This window comes from Mobula hypostoma, chromosome X2 (genome assembly GCF_963921235.1).
Source record: "Mobula hypostoma chromosome X2, sMobHyp1.1, whole genome shotgun sequence".
Classification (NCBI taxonomy): domain Eukaryota; kingdom Metazoa; phylum Chordata; class Chondrichthyes; order Myliobatiformes; family Myliobatidae; genus Mobula; species Mobula hypostoma.
The window spans coordinates 4288914-4309998 of NC_086129.1; the positions used below are offsets into that span (position 1 = coordinate 4288914).

Sequence of the window (21085 nt, forward strand, 5' to 3'; positions counted from 1 at the left end):
GCAGTTGCCCATGCTGCAAGTCTCCCCTCTCCACGACACCGATGTTGTCCAAAGGGAAGGGCATTAGGACCCATACAGCTTGGCACCGGTGTCGTCGCAGAGCAATGTGTGGTTAAGTGCCTTGCTCAAGGACCTTCAGATCGCTAGACGAACGCCTTAACCACGTGGCCACGCGCCAAAGGTACATTTAATGTCAGAGAAATGTATACAATATACATCCTGATGCACTATGTATTACTCCAAAAGACTGGAAGTAGAGTAAATACTGAAAGGCTTTTATTAGCAGTAAAATGTGACCTTGATCATGCTGAGTATCTGCCCCTGGACTGAGGGAGGAGCAATGGTGCAATTGCCTTTATTCAGGGGTCTGTCGGAGGGGCCACAGGGGCAGTCAGCAGAGGGGCGTATCCAGACAGGTAACCCAGTTACAACATATATATATGGTTTACCACACATCCTGAAATGCTTTTTCTTTGCAAACCATCCACGAACAACAGAGGAGTGCCCCCAAAGAATAAGGTTTATAAGATAAATGTTAGAAGCCCATATTAACAGAAATAAATAAACAATAAATATAATGGAAAAGGGAACGCTAACAAGAGAAGGGAGAGTCACTGCCTGAGAACAGGTTGTGTGTTCGTCCATCGTTGACGTCGATGAGGACCTCGACACCATTATGATGGTGTCGAGACTAGCGCGTGATTTGGATTTAAGTGAGGGAGAGTTACGCAGCGTCAGCCTCACTCTCTCTTCCCAATTCCCATCTGGATCCAGTAGCAAGACAGAGTCGAGACGGCTGGAGATGGGACTAGGCGCAGTGGATGACCAGGACGTCTTCTGTGTCTTGTCCTGCTCTACACGTTCCACGACGCTTGCAGAGACCGCCTTCTCGACCGTTGGACCTTCCGTAGGTCTCATCCGCTCAATCCGCTGGGATAGACAACTCCCTATCTCACCGAGGGTTTGAGACCCGTCGGCTACCCTCACCTGGTTTAGCCGGCTTGTTGGAGCCGTTGCCCGGGGTGTGGCTGCTGTCGCACGCAAACAGCTACGGGGAGCCACAGGTGAGAGCTGAGTGCCAGGTGGGGACCAAAGGTGGGCTAACCGCCTTGAAAAGGACGCGACATGTTCCCCCACCAGAGGTGCTACCCCTCCCTGACACCCCATACACCCCAAACAGGTTGTAACATAAACTGAAGACAACAAATGGATTAGACGGAGGATATTCCTACCCACCCCACTCTTAGGTTTTCGACACACGGTCTGACAATTTAGGGATTATGAAGGGACAAAGGCCTTACTGATGGTCACGTAAACCGCACCTTCTACAGGCAGTTTCATACGTCATTTGTCTATTTTGAGCCACCCATCACCGTGCCTTCTGAGTCAGACTCTCGGTGTATTGCCCCTACGTAATGTTCGAAGTGCTCAGAGGTCAAAAACGAACCTCGGTCACTGGCTTCTGAAGGTCTGCCCGATGGCTGGACATGTTTCGTGAACGTCTGAATAGTTGAGATGTTGCACGGTTATTTAAATTCCTTAGCGATACGGTGCAGAATAATGCCACGGCTGCGGCCCAGCCAGTCAAAAATTGTTCTTCCCCTCATTCCAATAGCTGCTCCCTCCCGGCTTCTCGATTGCCGGATTCCTGCGGCCCCGTGCTCTCCTCCGCCGACCGGTGACGCAGCAGTGCAGCGGTTAGTGCGGCTGCCTGGGTCCCCAGGAGCGCGATCTCCCCGCATTTTCATTTTACAACACTGAACACTGCAGCACAGTATCGGCCCTTCGGCCCACAAAGCTGTCCTGACCCCTTAACCCAAACTAAGAACAATCTAACCCTCCCCCCTCCACCCCACATAACCCTCCACTTTTCTATCATCCGTGTCCCTTAAATGTCCCTAACATCCCAGATAAGTGTGAGGTGGTTCATTTTGGTAGGTCAAATATGATGGCAGAATATAGCATTAATGGTAAGACTCTTGGCAGTGTGGAGGATCAGAGGGATCTTGGGGTCCGTGTCCATAGGACATTCAAAGCTGCTGTGCAGGTTGACTCCGTGGTTAAGAAGGCATACGGTGTATTGTCCTTCATCAATCGTGGGATTGAGTTTAGGAGCCGAGAGGTAATGTTGCAGCTACATAGGACCCTGGTCAGACCCCACTTGGAGTACTGTGCTCAGTTCTGGTCGCCTCACTACAGGAAGGATGTGGAAACCATAGAAAGGGTGCAGAGGAGATTTACAAGGACGTTGCCTGGATTGGGGAGCGTGCCTTATGAGAATAGGTTGAGTGAACTCGGCCTTTTCTCCTTGGAGCGACGGAGGATGAGAGGTGACCTGATAGAGGTGTACAAGATAATGAGAGGCATTGATCGTGTGGACAGTCAGAGGCTTTTTCCCAGGGCCGAAATGGCTAGCATGAGAGGGCACAGTTTTAAGGTGCTCGGAAGCAGGTACAGAGGAGATGTCAGGGGTCAGTTTACACAGAGAGTGGTGGGTGTGTGGAATGGGCTGCTGGGGATGGTGTTGGAGGTGGATATGATAGGGTTTTTGGAGAGACTCCTGGACGGGTACATGGAGCTCAGAAAAATAGAGGGCTATGGGTAACCCTAGGTAGTTCTAAGGTAGGGACATGTTCAGTACAGCTTTGTGGGCCGAAGGGCCTGTATTGTGCTGTATGTTTTCTATGGTTCTACGTGTCTGCTTCTACCACTAGCCCTGACAGCATGGTCTACACATTCACCACCCTCTGTGTTTAAAAAAATATCTACCTCTGACATCCCCCACCCCCCCCCATACTTTCCTCCAGTCAACTTAAAATTATGTTTCAAGATTCAAAGATTCAAGGTTCAAAAAACTTTATTGTCATTCTAACCGTACATCAGCTCTGCAGGGCAGAATGAGACAGCGTTTCTCAGGGGCAGTGCAATCATAACATAACAAACGCAAAACTAAATAATAAACATAACAATAAATAGTAAAACACAACAGCCACATGTCAGTTAAAATCAGTTATAAGTGTCCAGTGCAAGTTAAAAGTGTCCAAAGCAGAGTCAGGTGGAGCAGCTATTTAGCAGTCTGACTGCCTGTGGGAGGAAGCTGTTTAGTAGCCTTGTGGTTTTAGTTTTGATGCTCCTGTAACGTTTGCCTGATGGCAGAAGAACAAACAGTTCATGGAGAGGGTGTGAGGGGTCTTTAATGATGTACCGTGTCTTCTGGAGGCATCGACTCTGAAAGAGGTCTTGGACAGAAGATAGGGAGACCCCAATAACCTTCTCTGCTCCCCTAACCACCCTCTGCAAGGCTCTTTTGTCGACAGCCCTGCAGCTGGAGTACCAGGTTGTGATGCTAAAGGTCAGCACACTCTCAACCACGCCTCTGTAGAATGTAGTTAAGATGTTAGTGGGGAGTGATGCTTGTTTAAGCTTCCTCAGAAAGTGCAATCTCTGCTGGGCCCGTTTCACAATCCCAGTGGTGTTCCTGGACCAGGTGAGATTGTCCGAGATCTGCACCCCAAGGAACTTGGTGCTTTCCACTCTCTCCACCGTGGAGCCGCTGATGCTGAGGGGTGTGTGCTCAGGCTGAGACCGTCTAAAATCGACGATCATCTCCTTGGTTTTGGTGACATTAAGCATCAAGTTGTTATCCCTGCACCAGCGCTCTAGGTGTTTGACCTCCTCCCTGTACATTGTTTCATCATTTTTGCTGATGAGCCCCACCACTGTGGTATCATCTGCAAATTTAATGATCAGGTTCTCCTTGAATCGGGCTGCACAGTCATGTGTTAGCAGTGTAAACAGCAATGGGCTAAGCACACAGCCTTGTGGGGATCCAGTGCTCAGTGTGATGGAGTCAGAGATGTTCCCCTCGTATTAACCGTTCCTGGGCAGATCATCTACACCTCGGTCAAGTCACCTCTCGTCCTCCTTCACTCCAAGTAGACAACCCCAGCCCTCTCAACCGTTCCTCATAACACCGGTAATGTTGCAGGCCTCCGACCAATCCTCGGGTTTATGAATAGTTCAAAGTCGAAAGTAAATTCATTATCAAAGTACAAGATGGCGCCACTGAAGGTGCGGGGCAGCTTACTGGTAGTTTGAAAGGCAAGAAAGCATTAATCACAACAATAAACCTGAGGTAAATTCTGGCAAATGATCACCGCAGAACAGCGAAGAGGTGGGCGAAGGCGAAGCCGATTGAGGGGGGGATACGCCGGGCTCAAAGTCAGAGCGTGACGTCTTTGGAGCTGGGGCAGGGCCCGGGCCCTAACGTGAGGCACGATCTGTTATCTGGGCCGTGGGCCCTTAGGGCTGGCTCCTCCCACGGTGTGCGCCCCTCTCTCCGCGGCGCTGAGGCTGCGAGACTGTCCCCTGGCTGCCGTGCTTCGTGACTGCGGGTGAACCCCCAATAGCATGAACTCAGACCGAGGGTTTGGGCCTACTCCGGGCTGCTCTGGGGCTTTCATCCAGCGACGCAGTTCAACTCGGTATGTTGTTGCTAGCCTCTACTGTTTTTTTATCTCGTTCCCTGTGCATCGGGCGTTGTTCTTGATTTTTTTTAAAATTGGGTTCTTTCAGGTTTCTTGCTTTGTGGCCGCCTGTAAGCAGACAAATCTCAAGGGTGTATAAGTTACACATTCTTTGATCAAAAATGTACTTTGAATGTACGTCAGCCTGAGATGCATTTTCTTGTGGGCATACTCAGTGGATCTATAGAATAATGACCATAACAGAATCACTGGGAGACCGCGTCAACCTGGACGTTCAACCAGAGTGCAGAAGACAACAAACGGTGCAAATACGAAAAGAAAGAAACAATAAATATCGAGAACATGAGATGAGGAGTCTTGAAAGTGAGTCCATAGGTTGTGGGAACAGATCAGTGTTGGGGCGAGTGAAGTTATCCCCTCTGGTTCAGGAGCCTGATGGTTGAGGGGTAATAACTGTCCCTGAACCTGGTGCTGTGGGTCCTGAGGCTCCTGTACCTCCTTCCTGATGGTTGAGGGGTAATAACTGTTCCTGAACCTGGTGGTGTGGGTCCTGAGGCTCCTGTACCTCCTTTCTGATGGTTGAGGGGTAATAACTGTCCCTGAACCTGGTGGTGTGGGTCCTGAGGCTCCTGTACCTCCATCCTGATGGTTGAGGGGTAATAACTGTCCCTGAACCTGGTGGTGTGGGTCCTGAGGCTCCTGTACCTCCTTCCTGATGGTTGAGGGGTAATAACTGTGCCTGAACCTGGTGGTGTGGGTCCTGAGGCTCCTGTACCTCCTTCCTGATGGTTGAGGGGTAATAACTGTCCCTGAACCTGGTGGTGTGGGACCTGAGGCTCCTGTACCTCCTTCCTGATGGTTGAGGGGTAATAACTGTCCCTGAACCTGGTGGTGTGGGTCCTGAGGCTCCTGTACCTCCATCCTGATGGTTGAGGGGTAATAACTGTCCCTGAACCTGGTGGTGTGGGTCCTGAGGCTCCTGTACCTCCTTCCTGATGGTTGAGAGGTAATAACTGTTCCTGAACCTGGTGGTGTGGGTCCTGAGGCTCCTGTACCTCCTTCCTGATGGTTGAGGGGTGATAACTGTTCCTGAACCTGGTGGTGTGGGTCCTGAGGCTCCTGTACCTCCTTCCTGATGGTTGAGGGGTGATAACTGTTCCTGAACCTGGTGGTGTGGGTCCTGAGGCTCCTGTACCTCCTTCCTGATGGTTGAGGGGTGATAACTGTTCCTGAACCTGGTGGTGTGGGTCCTGAGGCTGCTGTACCTCCTTCCTGATGGTTGAGGGGAGATAACTGTTCCTGAACCTGGTGGTGTGGGACCTGAGGCTGCTGTACCTCCTTCCTGATGGTTGAGGGGAGATAACTGTTCCTGAACCTGGTGGTGTGGGACCTGAGGCTGCTGTACCTCCTTCCTGATGGTTGAGGGGTAATAACTGTTCCTGAACCTGGTGGTGTGGGTCCTGAGGCTCCTGTACCTCCTTCCCGATGGTTGAGGGGTAATAACTGTTCCTGAACCTGGTGGTGTGGGACCTGAGGCTCCTGTACCTCCTTCCTGATGGTTGAGGGGTAATAACTGTCCCTGAACCTGGTGGCGTGGGTCCTGAGGCTCCTGTACCTCCTTCCTGATGGTTGAGGGGTAATAACTGTCCCTGAACCTGGTGGCGTGGGTCCTGAGGCTCCTATACCTCCTTCCTGATGGTTGAGGGGTAATAACTGTTCCTGAACCTGGTGGTGTGGGTCCTGAGGCTCCTGTACCTCCTTCCTGATGGTTGAGGGGTAATAACTGTTCCTGAACCTGGTGGTGTGGGTCCTGAGGCTCCTATACCTCCTTCCTGATGGTTGAGGGGTAATAACTGTTCCTGAACATGGTGGTGTGGGTCCTGAGGCTCCTGTACCTCCTTCCTGATGGTTGAGGGGTAATAACTGTTCCTGAACATGGTGGTGTGGGACCTGAGGCTCCTGTACCTCCTTCCTGATGGCAGCAGTGAGAAGAGAGCATGCCCTCCTTTGGAGTAGCATTTTCTGGTGGTAGCCTGCCAGGAGCCCTGGCACAGTGCTTGCTGTGAACAAACCTGGCCTCTGTGGTGGCCGTCTGGCAGTCTGGCAGCAAGTTGCAGAGGGTTTCAGCCGCTGGGCACGCAGTGCCTGGTGTAGCCGTGTGCTTCAGGCGCTCTCCAAATCTCGTCAGCCCTCTGACCCCAACTCTAATCCTTGTTGTGCCCTCACCGTTCCCGCCAACCTTCCACTCTCAGAGGCGGGGTGTCCTACCCTCCTCAGGGGCCTTATCTTCCTCCCCGTCCGCCGGCACCTCAGTGAGTTCCGCGCCCGCCACGACACCAAGCTCTCCTTTCCTTCGCATCCCATCACCGAGCCCACTTTTTTTTTTTGTCAAGGATGCCCCACCCCACACAAGTGACCCCCTTCTCCCACCTCCTTTCATCTCCGTCTCCAACCTCCCACACCCCCTCCTCCTCTTCCTGGACGCCCCGCTCCGGTTTTCTGCCTGCTCTGGATCACTTTAGTCTCGCATGGCCGTCGGGACATCAAATTCCTCCACTTCAGCATTCCTCTCTCCTCCAACTTGACGCCCCACACCCCTCCCCTCGATCTGCCGCTCCACTCTCTCTCTCCGCTTCAATCCCAACCTTACCGTCGAACCGGCAGACGAAGCGGGCACTGTTGCAGCGTGGAGAACCCCGCTCCACACCAGCAGGAAACTGTCCCCGACGCCATCACTGACCTCGTCCACTCTGGAGAGCACCCAACCACCGCCACCAAACATCTCATTCTCTTACCCCGCACTGCTCGCTTCTGCCTCCTACCCAAGATTAGATTAGATTATGATGACACTCAGTCCTCTTTTATTGTCATTTAGTAATGCATGCATTAAGAAATGATACAATGTTCCTCCAGAATGATATCACAGAAACACAAGACAAATCAAGACCGAAAAACTGACAAAAACCACATAATTATAACGTATAGTTACTGCAGTGCAAAGCAATACCGTAATTTGATAAAGAACAGACCATGGGCACGGTTAAAAAAAGAGTCTCAAAGTCTCTCGAAAGTCCCATCATCTCACGCAGACGGTAGAAGGGAGAAACTCTCCCTGCCATGAGCTTCCAGCGCCACAAACTTGCCGATGCAGCACCCTGGAAGCACCCGACCACAACCAACTCTTGAGTCCGTCCGAAAACTTCGAGCCTCTGACCAGCCCTCCGACACCGAGCACCGAGCACCATCTCTGTCGAGCGCTTCAACCCCAGCCCCGGCCGCCAGCAGCAGGCAAAGCCGGGGATGTGGGGCCTTCCCCTCCGGAGACTCTCGATCACACAGTAGCAGCGACAGCGAAGCGGGCATTTCAGAAGTTTCTCCAGATGTTCCTCTGTGCTCTCACGTCCGTCTCCATCAAATCAGGATTGTGCACGGCACCCTACTTAACAAATACGTTATCATTTTGGAGCGGCCGCGCGCGCTGCGTCCCGCCGCCATCTTCTCCTCCCCTCCTACAAAGTCAGATCCACAAACCTGACTGGGTAGACCCATTGTCTCTGCCAGCTCCTGCCCCACTGAACTCGCGTCCTCAAACCTCGACTCCATTCCATCCCCCCTTGGTTCAGTCAGTCCCTTCCCACCGATATCCACGACACTTCTCCTGCTCTCGATCTCCTCAGTATCTTTCAAACCCCTGGCCCTGACAGCCTCATTTTCACCATAGATATTCAGTCCCTATACTTCTACCCCCCACCCCGACCCGCATCAAGAAGGCCTCAAGGCTCTCCGCTTCTTTCAAGACAAAAGAATCAACCAATTCCCCTCCACCACCGCCCTCATCCATTTGGGGGGAATTGGTCCCCACTAGAAAAAATTTCTCCTTCAGCTCCTCCCACTTTCTCCAGACCTGAGGGGTAGCCATGGGCACCCACATAGGCCCCAGCTCCGCCTGCCTCTTCACTGGCCATGTAGAACAGTCCAAGTTCAAAACGTTCCCTGGTAACCCTCCCCAACTCTTCCTCCGCTGCATTGACAATAGACAATAGACAATAGGTGCAGAAGTAGACAATTCGGCCCTTCGAGCCTGCACCGCCATTCTGAGATCATGGCTGATCATCTACTATCAATACCCGGTTCCTGCCTTGTCCCCATAACCCTTGATTCCCTTATCCATAAGATACCTATCTAGCTCCTTCTTGAAAGCATCCAGAGAATTGGCCTCCACTGCCTTCTGAGACAGCGCGTTCCACACCTCCACAACTCTCTGGGAGAAGAAGTTCCTCCTCAACTCTGTCCTAAATGACCTACCCCTTATTCTTAAACCATGCCCTCTGGTACTGGACTCTCCCAGCACCTGGAACATATTTCCTGCCTCTATCTTGTCCAATCCCTTAATAATCTTATATGTCTCAATCAGATCCCCCCTCAATCTCCTTAATAAGGAGATCTCCTTAATATTGGTGCTGTTTCATGTGCCCATGCTGAACGCGTCAATTTCATCGACCTTGCCTCCAATTTCCGCCCCGCCCTTAAATTTACTTGGTCCGTCTCCCTCTCCTTTCTCGATCTCACTGTCTCCGTCTCTGGGGACAAGCTGTTAACAGACGTCTCTCATAAGCCTACCGATTCCCACGGCTCTCTCGACTCCGCCTCGTCCCGCCCTGTCTCCTGTAAGAACGGTCTCCCCTTTTCTCAGTTCCGTCGTCCCCGCCGCATCTGCTCTCGGGATGATAGGGTTTATCACCTGTCACCTTGTATCTATCCCTCTTCCCCTGGCCCCCCCCTCCAACTTTTTATTTAAACATCTTCCCCCTTCCTCCCCAGTCCTCGGCCCGAAACGTCGACTGTTTGTTTCATCTCCATGGATGCTGCCTGACCTGCTGGGTCCCTCCAGCGTTTTGTGTGCGCCGATTTAGACGCTGATCGCCGTGCCTGGAGCCAGCGTGTCCGTGGCCACTCGTTTCCCTTTCTGACGGGATCCATGGCCTATCCTTAGCCACCTCCCCCTTTCTAGTTGCTTGCTTACATTGTTAGAGCTGCTGGCCGCAGATGGCTTGGCCAATAAAGGGAAAGACGGGCGTCGTAGGAGTCCTTGCGGGCGCGATAAATGTGGTCAGGAAGCATCTATGGAGAGGAATAAACAGTCGACGTCTCAGATCGAGACCCCCTTCATCAGGACTGGAGAGGAAGAGGGAAGATGCCAGTGAAGATTTAAACTCCTTTGTTACTCTCGATTTCCAGCCTCTGCAGAATCTCTTGTGCTTACAGTGGCATGCAAAAGTTTGGGCACCCCTGGTCAAAATTTCTGTTACTGTGTATAGCTAAGTGAGTAAAAGATGACCTGATTTCCAAAAGGCATAAAGTTAAAGATGACACATTTCTTTTAATATTTTAAGTTAGATTACTTTTTCATTTTCATCTTTTACAGTTTCAAAATAACCAAAAAAATGGGCCCAAAACAAAAGTTTGGGCACCCTGCATGTTCAGTACTTAGTAACACCCCCTTTGGCAAGTACCACAGCTTGTAAATGCTTTCTGTAGCCAGCTAAGAGTCTCTCAATTCTTGTTTGGGGGATTTTCACCCATTCTTCCTTGCAAAAGGCTTCTAGTTCTGTGAGATTCTTGGGCCGTCTTGCATGCTCTGCTCTTTTGAGGTCTATCCACAGATTCTGGATGATGTTTAGGTCAGGGGACTGTGAGGGCCATGGCAAAACCTTCAGCTTGCGCCTCTTGAGGTAGTCCATTGTGGATTTTGAGGTGTGTTTAAGAACATTATCTTGTTGTAGAAGCCATCCTCTTTTCATCTTCAGCTTTTTTACAGACAGTGTGATGTTTGCTTCCAGAATTTGCTGGTATTTAATTGAATTCATTCTTCCCTCTACCAGTAAATGTTCCCCGTGTCACTGGCTGCAACACAAGCCCAAAGCATGATCGATTCACCCCCGTGCTTAACAGTTGGCGAGGTGTTCTTTTCATGGAATTCTACACTTTTTTTTCTCCAAACATCCCTTTGCTCATTGCAGCAGAATTCAGCGTCAGAAGTTTGCAAAGGAGCACCTAAACAAGCCTGATGCATTTTGGAAACAAGTCCTGTGGGCTGATGGAGTTAAAATAGAACTTTTTGGCCGTGCTGACTTTCTCCTTTCCCTCTGGCGGCACCCAGAACTATCCAGCGCCAGGCCGCGTGTCGGGGAGGTTGTTGTGTTTGGACAGGGCACAAGAGCTGGTGCAGCATTGGACGATAACAGCCCCTCTGTTGCCCTATAAAGCCTTGACTGTGAGCAACACCTCTTGTTCTCTCTACGTATAGCCTCCGAACCAGATGGCGTAAGTGTTGCATTCACTAACCTCTGGTAATTTTCCCCCTCCACCCCCACTTCCATTCCCCACTCTGGCTCTCCTCTTCCACTCACCTCCCCCCCCAAATGCGATCCCCCCGCCTTCCGTTTCTCCCGAGGGCCACTCTCCTCTCCTATCAGATTCCTCCTTCTCCAGAATGAGTGAGGTTACCCCCTTTCCGTTCCGTTGAGGGGTAGTAACTGTTCCTGAACCTGGTGGCACGAGTCCCTTCTAAATCCCTCCCCTCTCGTCTTAAACCTCTACCCTCCCATGCAGGGGGAAGGTAGACTGTGGCCATTCACCTTACCTATGCCCCTCCCTCATTGACTGTAGCCCTCTCAGCCACGTTCCAGGTGGGGGTCATCCCCAGCCTATCCAGTCTCTCCTTGTAACTCGAGTCTGCCAGTCCCTGCAGAGATGGTGCTCGGTGCTTGGTGTCGGAGGGCTGGTCGGAGGCTCGAAGTTTTCGGACGGACTCAGAGTCCGCTGTGGTCGGGTGCTTCCAATGCATCGGCAAGTTTGCAGTGCTTGGAGGTTCATGGTGGGGAGAGTTTCTCCCTTCTACCGTCTGCGTGAGATGATGCTATCGGGACTTTGAGACTTTTTTTTACTGTGCCCATGGTCTGCTCTGTATCAAATTACGGTATTGCTTTGCACTGTTGTAACTATATGTTATAATTACGTGGTTTTGTCAGTTTCAGTCTTGGTTTGTCCTGTGCTTCTTGCGATATCATTCTGGAGGAACATTGTATCATTTTTTAATGCTTGCATTTCTAAATGACAATAAACGAGGACTGAGTGTCCTCATAATCTAATCTAATCTAATCTAAATCTGCAGATGCTGGAAATTCAAGCAACACACACAAAAAAATGCTGGTGAACGCAGCAGGCCAGGCAGCATCTATAGGAAGAAGGTACAGTCGACGTTTCGGGCTGAGACCCTTCGCCAGGACTAACTGAAAGAAGAGATAGTAAGAGATTTGAAAGTGGGAGGGGGGAGATCTGAAATGATAGGAGAAGACAGGAGGGGGAGGGATGGAGCCAAGAGCTGGACAGTAGATTGGCAAAAGGGATACGAGGCTGGAGAAGGGAGAGGATCATGGGACGGGAGGCTTAGGGAGAAAGAAAGGGGGAGGGGAGCCTTGTATCTCTTTTGCCAATCAACTTTCCAGCTCTTGGCTCCATCCCTCCCCCTCCTGTCTTCTCCTATCATTTTGGATCTCCCCCTCCCCCTCCCACTTTCAAATCTCTTACTAACTCTTCCTTCAGTTAGTCCTGACGAAGGGTCTCGGCCCGAAACATCAACTGTACCTCTTCCTAGAGATGCTGCCTGGCCTGCTGCGTCCACCAGCATTTCTTGTGTGTGTTGATAGAGAAAAAAGACTGAGTTACACTAAGTATCTCTGTGTCTAAAGTTAACGTACAGATAAACAGAAGTAAAACAAGTAGTGAGGTCTTTTTCGTGGCTTCGATGTCCAGTCAGAAATCGGATGGCAGAGGGGAAGAGCCTGTTCCTGAATCGCTGAGTGTGTGCCTTCAGGCTTCTGTACCTCCTCCCTGATGTTAACAGTGAGAAAAGGGAACGTCCTGGGTGGTGGGGGTCCTTAATGACAGACGCCGTCTCCCTGAGGCACTGCTCCTTGTAGATGTCTTGGGATACTATGGAGGCTGGTGCCCATGATGGAGCTGACTAATTTTACAAGCTTCTGCAACTTATTTCGATCTTGTGCAGAAGGCCACCCCGTACCAGACATTGATGCAGCCGGTCCGAATGCTCTCCACAGTGCATTTGTCGAAGTTTGCAAGTGTTTCAGTTGACAAAACCCAATCTCCTCACGGTCCAAGTGAAATAGAGCCACTGTCTCACCTTCTCTATATCTGCAAAGAAGGAATCTGATGGGAGAGGAGAGTGGACCGTGGGAGAAAGGGAAGGAGGAGGGACACCAGGGGGAGGTGATGGGTGGGAAAGGTAAAGGGCTGGAGAGGAAGGAATCTGATCGGAGGGGAGAGTGGACCGTGGGAGAAAGGGGAGGAGGAGGGACACCAGGGGGAGGTGATGGGTGGGAAAGGTAAAGGGCTGGAGAGGAAGGAATCTGATCGGAGAGGAGAGTGGACCGTGGGAGAAAGGGAAGGAGGAGGGACACCAGGGGGAGGTGATGGGTAGGAAAGGTAAAGGGCTGGAGAGGAAGGAATCTGATCGGAGAGGAGAGTGGACCGTGGGAGAAAGGGAAGGAGGAAGGACACCAGGGGGAGGTGATGGGGGGTGGGAAAGGTAAAGGGCTGGAGAGGAAGGAATTTGATCGGAGAGGAGAGTGGACCGTGGAAGAAAGGGAAGGAGGAGGGACACCAGGGGGAGGTGATGGGTGGGAAAGGTAAAGGGCTGGAGAGGAAGGAATCTGATAGGAGAGGAGAGTGGACCGTGGGCGACAGGGAAGGAGGAAGGACACCAGGGGGAGGTGATGGGTGGGAAAGGTGAAGGGCTGGAGAGGAAGGAATCTGATGGGAGGGGAGAGTGGACCGTGGGAGAAAGGGAAGGAAGAGGGACACCAGGGGGAGGTGATGGGTGGGGAAGGTAAAGGGCTGGAGAGGAAGGAATCTGATAGGAGGGGAGAGTGGACCGTGGGAGAAAGCGAAGGAGGAGGGACACCAGGGGGAGGTGATGGGTGGGAAAGGTAAAGGGCTGGAGAGGAAGGAATCTGATCGGAGAGGAGAGTGGACCGTGGGAGAAAGGGAAGGAGGAGGGACACCAGGGGGAGGTGATGGGTGGGAAAGGTAAAGGGCTGGAGAGGAAGGAATCTGATCGGAGAGGAGAGTGGACCGTGGGAGAAAGGGAAGGAGGAGGGACACCAGGGGGAGGTGATGGGTGGGAAAGGTAAAGGGCTGGAGAGGAAGGAATCTGATCGGAGAGGAGAGTGGACCGTGGGAGAAAGGGAAGGAGGAGGGACACCAGGGGGAGGTGATGGGTGGGAAAGGTAAAGGGCTGGAGAGGAAGGAATCTGATGGGAGCGGAGAGTGGACCGTGGGAGAAAGGGAAGGAGGAGGGACACCAGGGGGAGGTGATGGGTGGGAAAGGTAAAGGGCTGGAGAGGAAGGAATCTGATCGGAGAGGAGAGTGGACCGTGGGAGAAAGGGAAGAAGGAGGGACACCAGGGGGAGGTGATGGGTGGGAAAGGTAAAGGGCTGGAGAGGAAGGAATCTGATCGGAGAGGAGAGTGGACCGTGGGAGAAAGGGAAGGAGGAGGGACACCAGGGGGAGGTGATGGGTGGGAAAGGTAAAGGGCTGGAAAGGAAGGAATCTGATCGGAGAGGAGAGTGGACTGTGGGAGAGAGGGAAGGAGGAGGGACACCAGGGGGAGGTGATGGGTGGGAAAGGTAAAGGGCTGGAGAGGAAGGAATCTGATGGGAGAGGAGAGTGGACCGTGGGAGAAAGGGAAGGAGGAGGGACACCAGGGGGAGGTGATGGGTGGGAAAGGTAAAGGGCTGGAGAGGAAGGAATCTGATCGGAGAGGAGAGTGGACCGTGGGAGAAAGGGAAGGAAGAGGGACACCAGCGGGAGGTGATGGGTGGGAAAGGTAAAGGGCTGGAGAGGAAGGAATCTGATCGGAGAGGAGAGTGGACCGTGGGAGAAAGGGAAGGAAGAGGGACACCAGGGGGAGGTGATGGGTGGGAAAGGTAAAGGGCTGGAGAGGAAGGAATCTGATCGGAGAGGAGAGTGGACCGTGGGAGAAAGGGAAGGAGGAGGGACACCAGGGGGAGGTGATGGGTGGGAAAGGTAAAGGGCTGGAGAGGAAGGAATCTGATAGGAGAGGAGAGTGGACCGTGGGCGACAGGGAAGGAGGAAGGACACCAGGGGGAGGTGATGGGTGGGAAAGGTGAAGGGCTGGAGAGGAAGGAATCTGATGGGAGGGGAGAGTGGACCGTGGGAGAAAGGGAAGGAAGAGGGACACCAGGGGGAGGTGATGGGTGGGGAAGGTAAAGGGCTGGAGAGAAAGGAATCTGATAGGAGGGGAGAGTGGACCGTGGGAGAAAGCGAAGGAGGAGGGACACCAGGGGGAGGTGATGGGTGGGAAAGGTAAAGGGCTGGAGAGGAAGGAATCTGATCGGAGAGGAGAGTGGACCGTGGGAGAAAGGGAAGGAGGAGGGACACCAGGGGGAGGTGATGGGTGGGAAAGGTAAAGGGCTGGAGAGGAAGGAATCTGATCGGAGAGGAGAGTGGACCGTGGGAGAAAGGGAAGGAGGAGGGACACCAGGGGGAGGTGATGGGTGGGAAAGGTAAAGGGCTGGAGAGGAAGGAATCTGACGGGAGAGGAGAGTGGACCGTGTGAGAAAGGGAAGGAGGAGGGACACCAGGGGGAGGTGATGGGTGGGAAAGGTAAAGGGCTGGAGAGGAAGGAATCTGATCGGAGAGGAGAGTGGACCGTGGGAGAAAGGGAAGGAGGAGGGACACCAGGGGGAGGTGATGGGTGGGAAAGGTAAAGGGCTGGAAAGGAAGGAATTGATCGGAGAGGAGAGTGGACCGTGGAAGAAAGGGAAGGAGGAGGGACACCAGGGGGAGGTGATGGGTGGGAAAGGTAAAGGGCTGGAGAGGAAGGAATCTGATAGGAGAGGAGAGTGGACCGTGGGCGACAGGGAAGGAGGAAGGACACCAGGGGGAGGTGATGGGTGGGAAAGGTGAAGGGCTGGAGAGGAAGGAATCTGATGGGAGGGGAGAGTGGACCGTGGGAGAAAGGGAAGGAAGAGGGACACCAGGGGGAGGTGATGGGTGGGGAAGGTAAAGGGCTGGAGAGAAAGGAATCTGATAGGAGGGGAGAGTGGACCGTGGGAGAAAGCGAAGGAGGAGGGACACCAGGGGGAGGTGATGGGTGGGAAAGGTAAAGGGCTGGAGAGGAAGGAATCTGATCGGAGAGGAGAGTGGACCGTGGGAGAAAGGGAAGGAGGAGGGACACCAGGGGGAGGTGATGGGTGGGAAAGGTAAAGGGCTGGAGAGGAAGGAATCTGATCGGAGAGGAGAGTGGACCGTGGGAGAAAGGGAAGGAGGAGGGACACCAGGGGGAGGTGATGGGTGGGAAAGGTAAAGGGCTGGAGAGGAAGGAATCTGACGGGAGAGGAGAGTGGACCGTGTGAGAAAGGGAAGGAGGAGGGACACCAGGGGGAGGTGATGGGTGGGAAAGGTAAAGGGCTGGAGAGGAAGGAATCTGATCGGAGAGGAGAGTGGACCGTGGGAGAAAGGGAAGGAGGAGGGACACCAGGGGGAGGTGATGGGTGGGAAAGGTAAAGGGCTGGAAAGGAAGGAATTTGATCGGAGAGGAGAGTGGACCGTGGAAGAAAGGGAAGGAGGAGGGACACCAGGGGGAGGTGATGGGTGGGAAAGGTAAAGGGCTGGAGAGGAAGGAATCTGATAGGAGAGGAGAGTGGACCGTGGGCGACAGGGAAGGAGGAAGGACACCAGGGGGAGGTGATGGGTGGGAAAGGTGAAGGGCTGGAGAGGAAGGAATCTGATGGGAGGGGAGAGTGGACCGTGGGAGAAAGGGAAGGAAGAGGGACACCAGGGGGAGGTGATGGGTGGGGAAGGTAAAGGGCTGGAGAGGAAGGAATCTGATCGGAGAGGAGAGTGGACGGTGGGAGAAAGGGAAGGAGGAGGGACACCAGGGGGAGGTGATGGGTGGGAAAGGTAAAGGGCTGGAGAGGAAGGAATCTGATCGGAGAGGAGAGTGGACCGTGGGAGAAAGGGAAGGAGGAGGGACACCAGGGGGAGGTGATGGGTGGGAAAGGTAAAGGGCTGGAGAGGAAGGAATCTGATCGGAGAGGAGAGTGGACCGTGGGAGAAAGGGAAGGAGGAGGGACACCAGGGGGAGGTGATGGGTGGGAAAGGTAAAGGGCTGGAGAGGAAGGAATCTGATCGGAGAGGAGAGTGGACCGTGGGAGAAAGGGAAGGAGGAGGGACACCAGGGGGAGGTGATGCGTGGGAAAGGTAAAGGGCTGGAGAGGAAGGAATCTGATCGGAGAGGAGAGTGGACCGTGGGAGAAAGGGAAGGAGGAGGGACACCAGGGGGAGATGATGGGTGGGAAAGGTAAAGGGCTGGAGAGGAAGGAATCTGATGGGAGAGGAGAGTGGACCGTGGGAGAAAGGGAAGGAGGGACACCAGGGCGAGGTGATGGGTGGGAAAGGTAAAGGGCTGGAGAGGAAGGAATCTGATCGGAGAGGAGAGTGGACCGTGAGAGAAAGGGAAGGAGGAGGGACACCAGGGGGAGGTGATGGGTGGGAAAGGTAAAGGGCTGGAGAGGAAGGAATCTGATCGGAGAGGAGAGTGGACCGTGGGAGAAAGGGAAGGAGGAGGGACACCAGGGGGAGGTGATGGGTGGGAAAGGTAAAGGGCTGGAGAGGAAGGAATCTGATCGGAGAGGAGAGTGGACCGTGGGAGAAAGGGAAGGAGGATGGACACCAGGGGGAGGTGATGGGTGGGAAAGGTAAAGGGCTGGAGAGGAAGGAATCTGATCGGAGAGGAGAGTGGACTGTGGGAGAAAGGGAAGGAGGAGGGACACCAGGGGGAGGTGATGGGTGGGAAAGGTAAAGGGCTGGAGAGGAAGGAATCTGATCGGAGAGGAGAGTGGACTGTGGGAGAAAGGGAAGGAGGAGGGACACCAGGGGGAGGTGATGGGTGGGAAAGGTAAAGGGCTGGAGAGGAAGGAATCTGATCGGAGAGGAGAGTGGACTGTGGGAGAGAGGGAAGGAGGAGGGACACCAGGGGGAGGTGATGGGTGGGAAAGGTAAAGGGCTGGAGAGGAAGGAATCTGATCGGAGAGGAGAGTGGACTGTGGGAGAGAGGGAAGGAGGAGGGACACCAGGGGGAGGTGATGGGTGGGAAAGGTAAAGGGCTGGAGAGGAAGGAATCTGATCGGAGAGGATAGTGGACCATGGGAGAAAGGGAAGGAGGAGGGACACCAGGGGGAGGTGATGGGTGGGAAAGGTAAAGGGCTGGAGAGGAAGGAATCTGATCGGAGGGGAGAGTGGACCGTGGGAGAAAGGGAAGGAGGAGGGACACCAGGGGGAGGTGATGGGTGGGAAAGGTAAAGGGCTGGAGAGGAAGGAATCTGATCGGAGAGGAGAGTGGACCGTGGGAGAAAGGGAAGGATGAGGGACACCAGGGGGAGGTGATGGGTGGGAAAGGTAAAGGGTTGGAGAGGAAGGAATCTGATGGGAGAGGAGAGTGGACCGTGGGAGAAAGGGAAGGAGGAGGGACACCAGGGGGAGGTGATGGGTGGGAAAGGTAAAGGGCTGGAGAGGAAGGAATCTGATCGGAGAGGAGAGTGGACCGTGGGAGAAAGGGAAGGAGGAGGGACACCAGGGGGAGGTGATGGGTGGGAAAGGTAAAGGGCTGGAGAGGAAGGAATCTGATCGGAGAGGAGAGTGGACGGTGGGAGAAAGGGAAAGAGGAGGGACACCAGGGGGAGGTGATGGGTGGGAAAGGTAAAGGGCTGGAGAGGAAGGAATCTGATCGGAGAGGAGAGTGGACGGTGGGAGAAAGGGAAAGAGGAGGGACACCAGGGGGAGGTGAGAAGGAAAGGGATACGAGGGGAGCCAGAGTGGGGGAAAAAGAGTGAGAGGGGAAGTTGAAGAAATTGATGTTCATGCCGCCGGGTTGGAGGCTACCCAGACGGAATATGAGGCGTTGCCTCTCCAACCTGAGAGGCTGTGGTCCGCCATGTTGGAATTGGAATGGGAACTGGAATTAAAATTGCTGGCCGCTGGGAAATCCTACCTGCTACAGATGAAGCAAAGGTCCTGGTCGTCGGAGTGAAGGTGCCCAACACTGTGGATGTTGGGTCTCTGCTGTGTTTATTCCTCTCCATAGATGCCGTCTGACCAGCTGAGTTCCTCCAGCATTGTGTGTGTGTGTTGCTCTGGATTTCCAGCGTCTGCGTAATCTCTTGTGTTTATGGTTCATTTGCCGTTGTCCTGTCTTCTCAGGTTGAAGTCAGACACTGCCACTACCTGGTGGACCTCGACACCGAATCAGAGACTCCGCGGGAGCCAAGGTATTCTGCGAATAAAGACGAGTGGATGGTCATTGCCTACAAACCGTTTTTAGATGCCAAGAGGTGAGGTTGCTTCCTGTTGCTTAGCTGAAATTTTTGCCGTGCACTGCTTTAAACATCTGTGACCACGTTAATCCAGATGAATTCTGGATTGCTTTGATTCTGTGTGCAGGGACGAGTTTGAAGAGGTGCAATGTGTGTCTTGGGCTAATTTTGTTTGATCTCAGTGGGCTGGGAGGTCTTGGGCTATATACCCTTGCATATTCTGAGTGTATTTTTAATAATAATCTATATGTGCTTGCATGTGGCTGATTGGTAGGAGGGAGCGAGTGGGAATAAAAGGATCTGGCTGGCTGGCTGGCTGGCTGTCAGCGACTAGTGGCGTTCCGCAGGGGTCGGTGTTGGGACCACTTCTTTTTATGCTGCATATCAATGACTTAGGTGATGGAATAGATGGCTTTGTTGCCAAGTTTGCAGGTGATATGAAGACTGGCAAGTAGCAGTCGTTAAGTAGCAGAAGGATTTACACAGATTAGCAGATTGAGCAAGAGAGTGGCAAATGAAATACAGCGTTGGAAAATGCACGGCCATGCGCTTTGGTAGTAGAAATAAATATGCAGGCTATTCTCTAAATGGGGCGAAAATCTTTGGGAGTCCTGGAGGTTAACTTGCAGGTAGAGTCGGTGGTGAGGAAGGCAAATGCAATGTTCGCATTCATTTCAAGAGATCTGTAATACAAGAGCAGGGATGTGATGTTGAGGCTTTATAAGTCACTGGTGAGGCCTCACCTTGAGTATTGTGAACAGTTTTGGGCCCCTCATTTAGGAAAAGATGTGCTGGTATTGGTGAGGGTCCAGAGGAGGTTCACAAGGATGATTCTGGGAATGAAAGGGTTATCATACGAGGAACATTTGATGGCTCAGTGTCTGTACTCGCTGGAATTCAGGATGAGGGGGGGATCTCATTGAAAATTTTCAAGTATTGAAAGGCCTGGACAGAGTAGATGTGGAAAGGATGTTTCCCATGGTGGGGGAATGTAGGACAAGAGGGCACAGCCTCAGGATAGAGGGGCGCCCGTTCAAAACAGAGATGTGGAGAAATTTCTTCAGCCAGCGGGGTGGTGAGTCTGTGGAATTTATTACCACCGGCAGCTGGGGAGGCCAGGCCGTTGGGTGTATGTAAGCAGAGCTTGATCAGATATGGCGGAGCGGACTCAATGGACCGCGTGGTCTAATTCTGCTCCTATGTTCAACGGTCTTATGGCCTCGTGTATGGGGACTGTGGTGTCAGAGCGGGTTGTCAGATGATATCGGTGGGCCGGCGGGGTGTGGGTTGGGGCCGTGGTTTCTGGGCCTGCATATTCGATGTCATTGTATTTTTTACTGATGTTCTGTGCGGGTTTGCTGACGTGTGTGCGCGAGGACAAGGCGTCAAGCGGCAGTGTCGCGGGGCGGGGCGGGGGGGGAGAGCGTCGGGACTCTTTTATTCTGTGAACGCCTTCTTGCGTTGGTGACGTGTTTTAGCACCTCAGCCCCGAAGTAACGCTGTCTCGTTTGTCTTTATTCATAAGTGGGGTAAATTAGAGTTGGATCGAATCGGATTGTACTCCAGAGTCTGACGCCGCCCTGGGTCGGGCGTTGGTTCGGCCGGGGTCTGTCCCGCTCCACCGGGGCATTTCCCCCGGATTTGTCCCCCCTCCCTCACTGAACCTACTGCCCCACAGCCCATCGGAACACTTCCGAGGACTCTCCGTCTCAAGCTCCCGCGGTCGCAGCTCGAAGTGCCAAAGGGTCTGTTCCGCGCCGCATCTCAGTAACTAAATTATCATCGTTATTTCTTTTTGTGTTTGCACGGTTTGATGTCCTTTGCAGACTGTTTGGGTGCGGTCCTTCATTGGCTTCAAGAAGGCGAATGCAATGTTGGCATTCATTTCTAGAGGAATAGAGTATAGGAGCAGGGATGTGATGTTGAGGCTCTCTAAGGCGCTGGTGAGACCTCACTTGGAGTACTGTGGGCAGTTTTGGGCTCCTTATTTAAGAAAGGATGTGCTGACATTGGAGAGGGTACAGAGAAGATTCACTAGAATGATTCCGGGAATGAGAGGGTTAATATATGAGGAACGTTTGTCCGCTCTTGAACTGTATTCCTTGGAGTTTAGAAGAATGAGGGGAGACCTCATAGAAACATTTCGAATGTTAAAAGGCATGGACAGAGTGGATGTGGCA

General features: G+C 52.9%; 1 protein-coding gene across 1 annotated transcript in view; it reads left to right on the forward strand.

The window, feature by feature from the left end:
* alg9 (ALG9 alpha-1,2-mannosyltransferase) overlaps positions 1-21085 on the forward strand; it is a 286532-nt gene that overhangs the window by 138742 nt on the left and 126705 nt on the right. Inside the window, exon 9 of the mRNA XM_063038754.1 lies at positions 18793-18923. Within this exon, the coding sequence (XP_062894824.1) occupies positions 18793-18923 (131 nt within the window). The remainder of the gene's footprint in view (positions 1-18792; positions 18924-21085) is intronic.